Source organism: Sorex araneus, chromosome 3, assembly GCF_027595985.1.
Source record: "Sorex araneus isolate mSorAra2 chromosome 3, mSorAra2.pri, whole genome shotgun sequence".
Lineage (NCBI taxonomy): Eukaryota > Metazoa > Chordata > Mammalia > Eulipotyphla > Soricidae > Sorex > Sorex araneus.
In genome coordinates, this window is record NC_073304.1 from 189,124,524 (window position 1) to 189,140,802 (window position 16,279).

A 16,279-nucleotide genomic window follows, 5' to 3' on the forward strand; every position below is an offset into this window, starting at 1 on the left:
ATTTAATTATGGGGGTATGGTGCCACCAGCAGGTCAACCTGTACGTGCAGGGCTAGTGCATCAGCAGCCTGATGGTGCCTTCAGACTTCCAGATACCCCAAAATTGCTGTTGTGCCTTTGGCCAGACCCAAACAACTTGGGGCCAAGTTTACCAAGAAATTAAACAGCCAAAAGTTAGGTATGTGGGAGCTACACCCCCAAATCACCTCCATCTCAGCTATATAAGCTTATTTATTGGCCTTATTTCAGAGACACATAAATCTCGAAAGAGATCAAAAGATGCAGTTAGGGCCTGTAGCGTGGAGGTAGGTGGGAACCCATAACTGAGATCTCCAAGCCTGCTCCCCCCAAGACTGGGCCTCCTCCCGCCAGCTCCCCAGTTTTCGAGTAGCTTGGCAGTCACACCCACTGACTGCCCCAGGCGTCATGCAATCTCATCAACAGCCAAGACCCAAAGACTATAAACCAAAGCTCCCGGAAGAGAGCTCCACAGAATATTCTGACCTTGCGCCAGGCTGTCTTCACTGAGACACCTCAAAGGGGGGTGGGTTGACTCTCCCTCCCCACCTCAAGCAGAACCCAACCACCACTGTACACAAGGCCACTCTCCACATGCGTGGGTGAGCCTCACCCAAGAGGGAACGAGCCTCACTCAAGATGGGATGAACCTCACTGGAGAGCAGACTGGCTGAAAAACCCAGATATGTGGGAACCCGTGACTGAGATCTCCAAGCCCGCTCAGATCGGGACTGGGCCTCCTCCCAAAGCTCCCAGTTTTCCAGTAGCTTGGCGGTCACACCCACAAACTGCCCCCTGTGCCATGTAATCTCTTCAAAGGCCAAGACTCCAAGACTATAAACTAAAGCTCCCAGAAGAGAATGACACAGAATATCTTGGACATCATATTCTATCCATAAAAAGCAATGCAAAACTAATCATCTAGCATTGCCTTTTCAGCAGGTTTGAGTGGTAGTGAGACTGGTGTCGAAATATCAAATGTAACCAAAGTAGAGAGAGTGTATGGGGGAAATTGTCTGCCACGTAGGCAGGGGAAGGGTTGGAACAGGGGTGGGGCTGGGGAATACTGAGAATTTTGGTGGTGAAAAATGTGCACTGGTGAAGGGATGGGTGTTTGATGATTGTATGACCGAAGCTCAAACATGAAAGCTTTGTAACTATCTCATGGTGAATCAAAAAAAGGGATGGGGAAAAATAATAATAAAATTAAATTAACAGTGAATAAAAAAAGAAAAAGTAATGTGGAGCTCATGCCCAATTCAATTAGCTTAATCAATGGCCGGATAAAGAGCAGTACTCCTACATTATTAAAATATATATTTTTGGAGCTGGAGTGATAGCACAGCAGTTAGGGAATTTGCCTTGCATGCGGCTGACCCAGGTTCAATTCCCAGCATCCCATATGGTCCCTTGAGCACCACCAGGAGTAATCCCTGAGTGCAAAGCCAGGAGTAACAGCTGAGCATTGCCAGGTGTGACCCAAAAAAGCAAAAAAAAAAATTTTTAATAAAATATATATATTTAATTATGTATTTATTTTTGAAAGGGGAGAGTTTGGATCCACACCTGGCAGTACTTGGGACTTAGTCATGGCTCTGTGCTCAGAGGTCACTCCTGGCAGTGCTTGAGGCAACTTACGTAGTATTGAGGATTGAGCCCAAATCAACTGCATGTAAGGAAAGCACCTTACCTGCTGTACTATGTCTCTCTGGTCCCTTGAGTATGTGTTTCTAAGACATAAGAACTCTTTTCCTGGGGACAGGGCAATAGTACAACAGGTAGGGCATTTACCTTGCCTTGCAAGTGGCCAACCTGGGTTCAATCCCCAACATCCCATATGGTCCCCCACAACACCAGGAGTAATTCCTGAGTGCCAAACCAGGAGTAACCACTGAACATCGCTGGGTGTAACTCAAAAAGTAAAAAAAAAAAAAAAAGAACTATTTTCTTTTTAACATAACTGCATAATTCTTTTGTTCTTACCTCTAGTACCCTATATTTTTTTTATCATTTATTGATAAACCAAACTGTCAGGATGAACCTGTGGAGACTGACCCACACATGGGCAGGACCACAGAGACCCATGAAAATGGGCAAGCTATGACTTGTGTGTCCGGACTGGTTTGAATAGGGTTAACATCTTTCTTTAAGCGGCCTTCAGCAATAGCCTAACTCCTAGTTAGGATCTTTCCTAAGAAGCACAAGAGTGGGTCTTTCTTTCCTTACAGATCCCAGACCCAGCTTGTCTTTGCTATGCAGACCCCCGGTGCAAGAGGCTGTAACCTGGTGCCAGGACACTTGGCTTTTTATTTCTTTCTGGAGGTTGAAACTACAGGCTTTCAGACATAACGAACCAAGGTATGCCTTGATGTCTCAATGTTCTTCCTGAAATTTCTTTGTTTCTCTTAGAGGTGTGAAGGGCAGGATGGTAAATAAAAGATCACAGGACTCTCTACCTTTGTCACAGGGTCTGAGCAAATTCTGCCCTCCGCAAAAATTAATTTCTCTTACAAATTAATTTCTCTCGGGTTCCTTGTCTCAGCTGAACAAATATTCACACAACAATTTATCAAGTAGCACCATGATTTGCAATTTTATGCTTACATCATTCTAATATCACACCCAAAGACTTCCCATTTCCCTCCATCAATATCCCAAGAACCTTCCCAGGTAAGCTCAGATCTATAGACAAATTCTCTAGTTTCAATGTCTTTAACCATTTGTTTTTCCCTTACTAAGTTTCTTTATATTCCACATAAAAAAGAGAGGTGTTTTTAAGTATGGAGATGATGACACCTACACATATACAGATTAATTAAAGCTAACCTCTTGAAATTCCACAAAATTGTAAATCAATAAGTTGATTTTAAAAGTCAAAAAATATTTCTCTTTTCTTACAGGTAGCACTGTAGCACTGTCGTCCTGTTGTTTATGGATTTGCTCGAGCGGGCATCAGTAACGTCTCCATTGTGAGATTTATTGTTACTGCTTTTGGCATATCGAATATACCACGGGTAGCTTGCCAGGCTCTGCCGTGCAGGCAAGATACTCTCGGTAGCTTGCCAGACTCTCCAAGAGGGACAGAGGAATCGAAACCAGGATCGGCTGCGTGCAAGGCAAACACCCTACCCACTGTGCTATGGCTCCAGCCCAGACTCTTAGAATAATTGTAGGCTTTTTAAACAGCTTACACCTCTATGAATTTTGTAATTATGTTAAACCAAGTATTTTTCTGTTCAAGATTTGCTGTAACTCTACTTAGCTACTTCTACATCAAATTGTATTATATTAGTTTTTTCCTCAGCTTTTGAAATACACCCTATAATTTTTTCATGTACCATTCATGAAGGCTTATTCTTCAGTTTCTTCAAATTCAGCCTTAACAATAATTGTGAAGCAGTGTCAGAACACCTGCTAAGTCATGAAGAGCAAAGGCAAGCAGAGCCTGGCAAGCTACCCATGGCATATTCAATATGCCAAAAACAGTAACAAGTCTCACAATGGAGACGTTACTGGTGCCCGCTCGAGCAAATCCATGAACAATGGTCTGACAGTGCTACAGTGCTACAGTTATTCTCTTATTATTCACCACAAAGTACTGTGCCCAAAGTGTCTGGATATACCATATATCATTAAACTAGTAGTGTCAACAGTCTGCTTCATTCAGTCATGGATGTTTTCAGTGCAGTTTTGTCAGAAATTGAACACAAAATTTTAATCCAAAAGGATATATGCACACCTTTTGTCAGGACAAAACTGACGCCATGACAGGTGGCAGAAATGAGAAAAATAAAAAAATCAGTTCCTGGAACTAAAACAGATTCAATTTCCTAGCCAAAAAAAACCCCAAAAAACAATGCATAACTAGCCAACCTGAACACACCTGGGAAAGTTCCTGGGTTCAGCAAGTGGGCACAACTAATCAATTCTCACAATGCCCCAGAAATTGCCTTTTGTTAACCCTAAAAAAAAGTAACATATGTAACCATAAACTGCTAGTGGAAACTATTGTTTAACTATTGCCTGACTACTATTACCCTAGACACTTGCCAAGACAACTTTGTTTGGTAGGTAAGTAAGAATTCTTTCTGAAACAATAAAGCATGTACTGCTTATGTAATCAAACCCTATATAAACTTCTTGCTGCCTGAAGTCGGGGTTGCTATCAAGAGACCACTCTGTGGGTGAGATAGTTGACCGCAGTATACTGGAATAAAACTCCTACTGCTTTTGCATTCTCGAGTTTGTATTTCTGTCCGTCTCGCAACTTGGGAACCCAGAATCCCGGGATTAACACTTTGTTCATTGCTGCACTATTTATAGCAGCCAGGATATGGAAATAACCCAAGTGTGCAATAATAGGTGAGTGAATTAATAAATAAAGAAATTCTGGTATATAAAAAGTAAAAAAGTTTGGGGAAAAAAAGAAATTGTGATATATACTGATATACATATGTATGTATATATGAGTATATATATGAATATACATTGTGTCTTTAAGACCAGTCTTTCTTAACATTAAAATAATTTCATTCTCATGCTCCTTCTGATGTGTGACCATCACCTCTGTGTCCACACTATTGACACCCATCTTCTTACAGTACTTCCCATAGTTGAAGAAAATGACCCTGTTCCCCTAGAACCACACTAGTCACATGTGGCCCTGGAGCACGTGCAAATGTGCTTGCCCTAAATGGGAGAGCTGCACACGTCAAATCAACATCAGATTTCAAAATAAAATGATGTTGATTTTTGGAAATGAACATAAAATACTTTACTGATACTGATAACACGCTGAAGCGATCATATATTTTATATATTAGGTCAAAAAAGACATAAAAATTCATTTACCTATTCCTTTTTAACTTTTCAAAACCTTGACTGCTATAAAATGTAAAAATGAAATTCGTGGCTTGCATCACATTTCTCTTGGCGATCACTGCTCTAGTCTTTACATTTCTCGACTGCAAAGTTCCTGATCTCTGTCCTTCCTCTCCAGGTTGTTATAAATGTGCTCTTGAGTTCACCTGTGCTCTCACTGCGATGTTGTGAAATCAGAAGGCGGCATGGTCTTTCCATCCCCACCACAATGCAGGGTAGAGAAAGTGTCTGCTCAGGGGTGAGGCAGATCTGGTCTCAGTACCCATCACTGCATTTTTCAGACCCTGACCATGTCTTTTTTTAAAATTTTTTAAAATTTATTGAATCACTGTGAGATAGTTACAAGCTTTCATGTTTGGGTTACAATCTCACAATGATCAAGCACCCATCCCTCCACCAGTGCACATTCCCCACCACCAATATCCCGGGTATGCCCCCCTTTTCCCACCCTCCCCCTGCCTCCATGGCAGACAATATTCCCCTTACTCTCTCTCTACTTTTCGGCATTATAGCTTGCAACACAGACACTGACAGGTGGTCATGTTTGGTCCATTATCTACTTTCGGCATGCATCTCCCATCCCAACTGGTTCCTCCAGCCATCATATTTTTAGTGATCCCTTCTCTATTCCATCTGCCTTCTCCCCTCCTCCACTCATGAAGCAGGCTTCTAGCTATGGGTCAATCCCCTAGCCCTTGTATCTACCATCCTTGGGTGTCAGCCTCATGTGATGCTACCCTACACTCCACAAATGAGTGCAGCCCCACTCTGTCTGTCCCTCTCTTTCTGACTGATTTCACTTAGCATGATACTCTCCATGTTTATCCATTTATAAGCAAATTTCATGACTTCATCTCTCCTAACAGCTTCATAGTATTTCATTGTGTAGATGTACCAAAGTTTCTTTAACCAATCATCTGTCTTTAACCTACCACAGCACCAGTTTTCTCATATTTGGGGGTGAGTGGGTGGGTATGGAGGATCAATCACAACAGCTATGCTCAGGGATAACTCCTGGCTCTGTGCTCATAAGCCACTCCTGGCCATGCTCAGGGATTACTCTGGGCAAGGCTCAGAGGACTATATGTGGTCCTGGGAATGGAACCTGGGTGGGTCAGCTACATACAAGGCAATCATCTTACCCCTTTACTTTCTCTTCAGCCTAGTTTCCTCATCTTTGGAACAGGGGGTACTGTGATATCCACCCATTTCAGGGTTGCCAGGGTACATCAGTCTACCACACTGCCTAGCACAGTGACTAGCACACAATACATAAAACCATTTTAAGCCACACCCAGCAGCACTCCCAGTGCAATGCTTGAGGGTTGCTCCCAGCAGTGTTCAAGGAACCAAGTGATGCTGGAGATCAAATTGAAGCATGCATTTCAGTCCTTTGAGTCATCCCCCAGCCCAAGTCTGCATTCTTGTTATCACTGCTGCCATTACTAACACTCCTTCAGGTTGAGACTCATCACCACAAAGAACAGGATCCTGAGCAGCCAACCATATGCAGGTTACCTCCCCCAGTCTTTCAAGGCTTGCTCTGAATTGTCTTTCTTTCTTTTTTGGGGGGGGTGGGGATGTCACATGGCAATGCACAGGGGTTATTCCTGGCTCTGCACTCAGGAATTATTCCTGGTGATGCTCGGGGAACTATATGGGATGCTGGGACTTGAACCCAGGTCGGCCCATGCAAGGCAAACACTCTACCCACTGTGCTATTTCTCCAGCCCTCTGAATTTTTTCCAACTTTAAAACCTTTCTCCATACTACTGTCATTAAGCCATTCCATACTGGTACAGTTGCTTTTTTTTCCAGACCCACCTGAAAGTTTTTTCTTTAGCCCCTATTGCATCTCATTTCATCTATTTTCATCATTTCTACCAGCCCAGACCCTCTTAGAGATACTTCCCAGCCCTCAGTCAATCAGCTCCAGCTCCCATAGGGACTCTCTCCTACAGTAGGTGGGGGCTGCTCGCTGGACTCTGCAGGAAACACCCTCTTCTCTAAAGTGAACCACTGCCAGGGTCAGTGATCCCCTGTGCTACAGAACCTGAGCAGCACTGGATCCCCCTTAAAAGAATCACCAGGAGGGGATTTTGTTTTGTCTTCCTGAGAGTCAATTCCCTAGCACACCACTTGCTAAAACAGAGGAACAAGTCAGAATTCCAGCATGGAAATGGGATTTGAAGAGCTTACCTGCATCCACCCATAGAATGTTCCTAAAGTCTGCCTCCATATTCACATGAGGAGGAAGTGAGGCCCAAAGTGAGGAGATTCTCTATTCTTTATAGTAATGAAGTAGACAATGGAGGTCCGGAGAGAGGCTATGACTCACTAGAATCCCCCAAAGTCCAAAGCCTGTGCCAAAGAGGAGGAAGCATGGGACACTGACTCACTCCTCAGCTGTTTTAGGCTCCCAAGATAACACGATCTGATTGTGAGCTTCCCTATCCCTCTAGAGAGCTCACCTTGGCCAGGTGATCAGCCAGCTTGTCCCTAGCATCCTTGACCACTGCCAGCCCATTCTTGAATGCTGTGTCTACCACATCACATTGGTGCCGCAGGTCACCAGCTGTCTGGGACAGGATTCGGTCCACCAGGGACTTGAGTGTCAGGGAGTTGTTCCTTTGCTTGTCAGCTTTCTCCACATTGGCATTGGAGAACTCCATCCAGTCTTCCAGACTCACAGAGCTAAAACAGAATCAATACATTGATTGACAGCTTACAGCAGGGGCAGGGAGAAATGGCTAGGAATGGAGTATGGGAAGGAAAACATGTTCTTAGACATCCACTGGAAGCTAAGTTTTCCCCCACTGTCAGAAGCAACTAGAATGCTTTCCCCTCTGCAGGTGTAGAGCACAGTGCTCTGCTAGTGACAAAGAGTCATCACTTTGGGAGGAAACCAGCACACTATGTGTCAGGATTGGACCAGCACTTTCCACACTTCACTTCATTAGCCCTCATCACAGCCCAGTAAGTGAACCTTATATCCCTCATTTCACAAATGACGAAAGTAAGGTTCAGAAAGATAAAATAGCCTGTTCAACATCAGACACATAAGAGGCAATTCAGGTTTCAAAAACAGTTGAAACATAATGTAACATACTTAAAAGAGGGCTGAAAGTAGATAAAGGACCAAATATGATGGTCTTTTAGTATCTGTATTGAAAACCATAATGCCCAAACATAGAGTAAGAAGGAAATTGTCTGCTACAGAGGCAGTGGTGTGATGGAGTGGGGGTGGCGGAGGTATACTGGGGACATTGGTGGTGGAAAATATACACTGGTAGAGGGATGGGTGTTCGATCATTATATGACTGAAACTCAGTCATGAAAGTTTTGTAGCTATATCTTATGGTGATTCCAAATAAATGAATCACCAGAATGACTGACGAAGAGGAAGGAGCTGCTTGGGACACCAGCAGCCCACCAGCAACCTGCAGTATGTGACTTGAGAGTTTCCGCCAGGTCCCCCGTGCGGAAATCTCTCTCTCTCTCCTTCAACTTTTTCCCTGGACTTTAGACAGAAACCCAAAACCACGCGGCCGCTGCTGCGGCCGCGCGACCTAATGTCATCTTAGTATCAGCAATATGTAATGGTTCCTTCTTAATGGGTCGGACTTTTGTGGGTGATCCTAACAAGAATTGTAAGTATTTTGTTGAAATATTGAAGGCAATCAAAATGGTAGCCATCTCTCTAGACTGAACTAAGCTATATCCCCACGCCGGCTGAGAAGAAATATCCTTCTTTCTCGGGAAGAAACGTGGTGTGGTGTCAAACATAGTGTGATGTCCATTAAGCAAACAGACCTGGTGGCGTGGGAATGGGAAATAAGGGGAAAAATTAGGTACATGGACCAGCGGGACGCTGGTGGTATCTCGAGCCGGAGCCGATATCAGCGCAAGACCTTTGGTTCCAGAAACTGCTTGCAGACACTCTACTAGACTATCAACTAAGCCAGAGCCCCACGCCGGCTGATGACGGGAAATAATCATCCTCTTCGGTTTTTTTCCCTTTGTCAGACAGCGTGGCGATTACTAAACAGGCGTGAACTCGGTGGCGCGGGGCAAGGGGGAAAAAGAAAAGTTATGTAACAAACAGCAGGACTTAATATCTCTATATTCTTAGCAATGGAGAACTATCAAATGCCTCATTGGCAATAGGACTGTCTTTTTCTTTTTGGGGGGAAACCCCAGCAACGGTAGTGAGTTGTGTGTTGAAACATGGAATGTAATCGAGATAAGCGTAAATGAAGTGAAACTTATCACGTACAAGGGTGGGGACTAGGGAGGTGGGAGGGGGCGGCAGATATACTGGGGGGGTTGGTGATGGAAGATGGGCACTGGTGAAGGGAAGGGTGTTTGAATATTGTATAACTGACATAATCCTGAGAACTTTGTAACCCTCCACTTGGTGATTCAATAAAAAAAAAAAATTTAAAATAAATAAATAAAATTTAAAAAAAAAGAAGTCACGGGGTATCTATAATGGAATACTATGCAGCTCTTAAAAAGAACAAAAATTATGCATTTTATTGCAACATAGATATCGTGCTGACTGAAGTCATAGGAAAGATACAGAATGATCTCTCTCATGTGTGAGACTTAAAGATAGACAGCAAGGTAGCAATAAAGGGTCAAAGGCAGCACAATGGGAGAATTTATCCAGAAAACTGAGTTGTCTTGGGAATGGGGGGTTGGAAAGGGAGGGACATTGGATCCTTGGAGAAAAGAAGTAGGTGTACTGGTGATGGGTGTGCTTTTGAAATTATGTACACAAAAACCATCATTAATAACACTGTGAATCACAGAAGCCCAATAAATTTATACAAGGTTTTAAAATAATAATAAAATAAGAGTGTAAGAGAATAAATTTCAAGGCCAGAGAGACAATCCCCAGTTGAGCTCAGCACCAACCCACCCCCAAAAGAAATGTTTTAAATGCTTAAAGATTTTGAAGCTGATTTTCTTAAAATGGGCCAAATCTGAGGAGCTACTGGGCCCTATTTCAGGAAAGTCATTGCCTACAAAAGCCATAACCCCAAGCTGCATTCCAGCTCCCGGTCTGCTGCCAAGATGACACGCTAAGTCCTATTCACACACTTAGAGACACTGGGACATTTCTAGGAGGGAGGGAGACAGCACAGCTAGAACAAAAGTCAAGGACCCACTCACTGTGGTTCAACTCTCAAAACATTCTCAGAATATCTGATGTTTGGTGAGTTGTTGTTGAGTGAGAAGCAGATATCATCGATCGTCAGGGCCATATACTTGTCTTTCGCATCCCTTTCAAGATTGTACTTGGCAGAGCGGTTCAGTCTAAAGAGAAAAGGTAACTGGGTTTTCCCTTTGGAATATTCTGGGGGCTACATCTGTGAATCTTCTTGAGAAAGGTGGGAAAGTAAAGCTAAGGTTAGGGTAGAACAGAAGGGCAGTCCTTCCTCCCCATCTTCCATCACAGCAAAACACACATACATTAGATGGTTGGTGGCAAGATCACATAATGATACATTTCTATGTTGTCACTGAGGTATATGGGATGAAAGAGGGCAGTCATGGAAGAAAATGGCTTCAGTGGTCTCCCATTTATAATCAGGGTAAAATTCAGCCCCATCCCCAGCCATCAATGGAAGGTGGCTCACTTATTAGATGTGGTCCAGGTCTCTTTGTGAATGCTTCCAGAGACACCCAGGGCATGAAAAGTATGTAGGGCCATTAAGCTCATTCTTTATTTTGCCATGGAGCCTGACATTTGTGGGCACTATCTTTTCTAGATCTTTTCTAGTAGAGAACTTCAGGACGCCCATAGTCACACCTGATCTGTTCAGATGTCTCTTCCAGGGTACGGGTCAGCAGGGCCCTCACACCCTTAATGATTTCATCTTCCTTTATAAGTTCCTGTTCCACCTCATCATTCACCAAGTCAATGCCAATTCGCTTCTCCCTGCAGAGAGAAAGGTTGCAAGTCATCCAGTGCACATATGAAGAAAGGTAGCTCAGTAATTATCAACATCTAGACATGAAGATAACTAGTCTGATCCTAACCCAGTGGTATGACATGTGAAAGAAAGATGCACATTAATACCAAATGGCTTGATAATATTTTTCAGTGTTAAGAAAAAAAATGATCTGTAAACTAATTACTTGGTCTAAGAAATAGCAAATTTACCTCCTAAACTTCACACCCTATTCTGAAGTCATTTCTTTTCAACCTATTTATTGGAACCATGGTTTTTTGACATAATACATTTTATGATTAAAGATAAATGTTTCCTTCCTGTGTCCATTCCTATTTTTTAACAAAGATTTAAATCCAGGGAGATAATTTCTAAAATTATAACACCAATATTAATGTTACCTGCCGCAGAAAATGGCTTCATTGGCCTCCCACTTATAATCAGAGTAAACTTCAGCCCCATCCCCACCCACCAAAAGAAGTCAGTTCACTTATAAGAGGAGGTCCAGGTCTCTTTGTGAAATCTCCAGAGCCACTGAGGGCATGGAAAGTGTGTAGCACTTACTAAGCACTTACTAAGTGACAGATTGAACTTATATTTTCTCAGTTAACCCTCTCAAGTACCATGAGAAAACAGTTTCAGAGAGATTGAGTAACTTAGTGTCCCAGAACTGAATATTACACGTTTTCAACCCACTGTGTGGTGGTACTCCCCAAAGTGATTCGTCAATGATTAGTCACTGCTATATTTTATCCTTTTTCAAATCACCTGATGGTGCTTAATAAGAAAGTTCTGCAGTCAACCAGGCCTTAATCATGTTATATAAGCTATCTGTACCCTGGTGTTAAATGGGACTAATTACTAATTTACTAGTAAATTTACTAATTTACCAATTTACTAAGTACTAATTACTAGTACTTCATGCGCTGTGGTAAGGGACCCATAAGATATGAGAGCAGATGGCACAGTACCTGGCACATAAAGCAATCTCCATATTCTCTTCCTTTCATTGTGGATTTGAGCTAATTGGATATTATCCTCTTTAATGTCCCCTACTTTCCTTTACTTCACCTATTCTCTAGCAGCCCCACAGGGTCCTGTCTCAGTTCACTGAGGGAACGGTGCCTTCTAGGGATGTGGCAAGAATCATGGTATGATGCCTATGGGAAAGCACAAGTAACTCGGCACACTAAAGCGCATCCTACCATGGGGATAAAATATGGGCTTAGGGGTCAGAATGGATTAGGCACTTGCCTTGCATGGAGCCAACCTGGGTTCAACCCCCAGCATTCTATTTGGTCCCCTGAGCCTGCCAGGAGTGATTCTTAAGTGCAGAACCAGGAGTAACCCCTAAGCACTGCTAGGTATGATCCAAAAGCATATATAAGCAAACATCATGAACCTTTGCTAAATTGACAAATTTTAACTTTCATCTCAAAGGTTACGGGGGCACTGGTTTATAATAAAAGGATTCTGGGTAAGAAGAGTGTAAAGATCTGCATTTGGAACAGTTTACTCAACAAGTAGTGTGGATGATGTGCTGGGCAGAAGGGGGCTATGTTGGCAGCAAGCTGTTAGGGCATGGTCTCTAGGACTGTGACAGGGAATAAGGATGGAAACCTGAAGAATACCAAAGAATTGATAGGAAGAAAATCACAAGGCTTGTGCTATTATCACTGGGCTCTAAAGCACTACTGTGCGGCTCTGTACCAGGGAAATGTGTCTTTAGTATCTGTATTTTCTGCTCTACCTGCCCAAAATAAAGACTACCATTTCCCAATTTCTATTGCTGTGGCCATGTGACTAAGTTCTAGTCAATGGGATGCAAGTAGAAATGGTGACTTGCAAAAGTCTGATTATTCCTACTTTCTAGATGTAACAATAATAATGTAAGTTTCAACTGATATCTTGAGTTATAGAGTAGACTTGGGTTAAAAGCCATGTTCCTTGAGCAACAAGATAGATAAAGCCTGGAACCCCACACTAGAGTATACCATGCCAACTCTGGACTATCTCCAAATTCCTTATTTATGAATAAGGGAAACTACTTTAAGTCAGTGATATTTTTGGTTTTCTGATCACCCACAGCCAAATCTAGTTCTAATTTATGTTTGAGTTATGTAAGTCAAGAGCAGAGTTTAGACATGAATCAAGTCCCCATTTCCTTCTACTGTCCAGCACCATGAGCATGGAGAGACCATTTCAGGCTCTAAAAAGAATACATGCTTATTTGTCTCAGTTAAACCTACCACCTGGCAAGTAAACATTTACTACCCAACATTTCATTTCTCACAACAGATAACTAATTTCCTGAGGAACCTTCCCTCCTACCTGTATTCCATGCACATATGATTGATGTGCATGGGCTCTTTTAAGCTCTCCAAGGCTTTTTCCAATCTGATCTGATATGATAGTAAATCCTCGGTTTCATATGAAAGCTGCTCAAGTTTGTTCTCTAACTCCTTTTTCCAGAATCTGAGTTCCTCAAGTCTCTGTTCTGAAACACAACAGAGAAATTATATCAAGATTAAATTTACTCCCAGGATAGCCATGGTTAGAATCAGAAACAAAGATCACTGTAAATTTACTTGAGAAAGTAGGAAGGGGAAGGGAAGGGCTAAAGAAGGAACAGATGGGGAAAGAAAGGGAAGGAGAGGAGAAAGGAGGGCAAAGGAAGGATGGGAGGGGAGGAGAATAAAGCTGCAAGGAAATTTTTTGTGTTTAATTTTATTTTAGGCACTGTGATTTACAATACTACTAATGACAAGGGTTCATAGATATAATGTTCCAACACCAGACCCTCCATCAGAATGTACCCCCCCCACATACACATCTTGCAACATCCCCTATTCCCCACTCTGGTAAGCTCAAATCTGTAAGATCAGTTCCCACACATAACTCTAAAAGAAAAGAATAACAAATGTTTGGGGCATTTGTTTTCACCAAATGTTTTTGGCTTTACTATGTGTTTTTTTATATCCCACATATGAAAGAGATCATGCAGTATCTGGACCTGTCCTTTTGACCTCACTTAACATGATACGCTATAGATCCTTCCATGTAGTAACAATTGCATGATTTCATCTTTTCCTATAGCCTACAAGTAGTATTCCGTCTGTTCATGGACACTTGGGTTGTTTCTGGATTTGGGGTATTTTGAATAGTGCTGCAACTGTCTTTTCTAAATAGAGATTTGGGGCCCTGGGGTTAGAGGCTTAGAAGTGGAATTTTTGATTCACACAGAAGTTCAACTTTTAGCTTTTTGAGAGGTGTCCATATTGTTTTCCTCAAAGGCTGGACCAGTCAACATTCCCACCAGCTGTGGATGAGGTTTCCTTTTCCCCCACAGTTTCACCAAGATTAGCTGTTTTCTTTTTAATGATACTCATCAGTTTCACTGGTGTAAGGTGATATCTCATTGTTTTATTTGCATTTCCTTGCTGTAAAGAATGCAGCACATTTTTTTCATATGCCTACTGACCATCTATATGGCTTCATTGAGGAAATTTCTGTTCATCTTATTTTTCTATATTTTGATGGAGTTGATTGTTGGGAAATTTCTTATGTTCAAACTCTTATATTCAAATTAATTCAAAGATCATTCTAAATGCATTAACTAATTTTTCAATGCCTATTTTAATAATGTTAAATTATCAGATATACAAATGTATAGTTTCAAAAATCAAATATTACAAATGATAATAAATGTATAAATTCTCTAAGTATACTTTCTGAAAACAATCACTTTTCAAATACCTTAGTATTTCTTCTGGCATTTGCTTATAAATATTATAAATATTATGTTGGATTTCTACAAGGAAGACTAGGGATTCATTCTTTGTTTTTGCTTTAGGGCCACGCCCAGCAATTTTCAGAGCTAATTCCTAGTCCTACACTCAGGGATCTCTCCTGGCAAGGTTCAGGGATCATATGTGGTGCCAGGATTTATCCCAAGTCAGATGCATTCATGGCAAGCACCAAACCCACTATACTATCTCTCTAGCCCTCTCATGCTTACATAATTTATACAACATAATTTTGCCTTTCCATCTTACAAAAATAGCTGGACTGCCATTTTGTTAATAATAAATTAATGTTTATTTATAAGTATTATAAATATGTAAATGTCACACCTGAGTGAGGCCATATACTATGATATTTGGGCAACTTTTTTATTTGGGGCACTGTAGCACTGTAGCACTGTCATGTAAAAATGAGATCACTCTCTCTAATTCCTGGTCCAGCCCCTGGAGGTTTTATTTATTTCTTTTATATTATTTTTGCTTTGCCTATTTAAGGGCACTTTTAAATAGCATATCTAAGTTTGGAATTTCCAAGAGAAAATTTATCCTCTTTTAAGAGTCCACTCTTAAAAGAGTTCACATGTTCAATAAATGTGTATCAAACCAATAAATAAAAGAGTGATAATGAGATGGTTCGAAATCAGACTGGCTTACTAGTCTCTACCTTAAAAATAACTGACTTAAACATAGAGCTTATAAATACATTTTTTCTCTAAGATTTCAAGATTAGTACAGTGCCTTTCCTGAAATATGAGATGCAAATGAAAGATTAAGTAAACCCTAACAGTTTCATGCAAACATGTTCATAAAAATAACAAGTACTCTCTTACCTAATTTCTTGTTCACATCACTTTGCGATCTTTTGGTAGATTTTTCTATTTCTTCCACAAGCCTTTGGCTTTCTGACACCAGGCGTTCAGACTGGGACCTTTGGGCATTTGCTCTGTGATACTGGTCCTTGTTAGCAATAATCCACTCTGAGAGTAGAAACTTCGGTGGAGACTGCAGTAGTTTGGCCATTTGAAATTTCCAAAATCCTGATCAAATACAAACTTTTGTAGATTAAATAAAAGCAACTTGTCCTTCATTGAATATCCATTTTTTATTCAAGTATGACATATGCCCTCCCCAAATGTGTTAATGTCTGTACACAAAAGAATACACCTCTGTAGGCAGCATCAAAATAAAAAATAAGCATTACCAACATCCACTGACCTTACTCAGAGTATCATTCTATTCTATTTCCCATCTAGATTCTCCTTCAGCATAATAACTAATCCTACATTTTAATCTTATAGTCTTGCCATTTTTGAACTTAATATAAATATAAATGGAATCATACTGTGTGCTGTTTGTGTGAGTTATTTTGCTTAACATTGTACTTAAAAGATTCATCTGCATTATTCATATAGTTGCATAGTTTATTCTCATCGCTATACAGTATACCACTGCATGAGGATATCAAAGTTTGTCTAGCTCTTCTACCGCTGGTGGCTATTTGGACTGTTTCTAGTCTAGGCTATCATGGCAATATTATAAGTAATCTTATACCAGTCCTTTAATGAACACATGCATTTATTTTTGTGACTCATTATATTTGTCATGTTATAGAGTAGT

General features: G+C 41.3%; 1 protein-coding gene across 4 annotated transcripts in view; it reads right to left on the reverse strand.

The window, feature by feature from the left end:
* Positions 1–16,279, reverse strand: part of TEKT1 (tektin 1) — a 34,536-nt gene that overhangs the window by 16,270 nt on the left and 1,987 nt on the right. For 2 of the 4 annotated variants that reach the window (XM_055132795.1, XM_004604954.2), the window contains exons 2-6: positions 15,493–15,699; positions 13,191–13,356; positions 10,718–10,846; positions 10,078–10,221; positions 7,371–7,593 (exon numbers count right to left, since the gene is read on the reverse strand). In XM_055132795.1, the coding sequence (XP_054988770.1) occupies positions 7,371–7,593; positions 10,078–10,221; positions 10,718–10,846; positions 13,191–13,356; positions 15,493–15,682 (852 nt within the window). In that variant the 5' untranslated portion in view covers positions 15,683–15,699. Of the gene's footprint in view, positions 1–7,370; positions 7,594–10,077; positions 10,222–10,717; positions 10,847–13,190; positions 13,357–15,492; positions 15,715–16,279 lie in introns of all 4 variants that reach the window. The other 2 variants (XM_055132794.1, XM_055132796.1) reach the window with 2 other exon arrangements.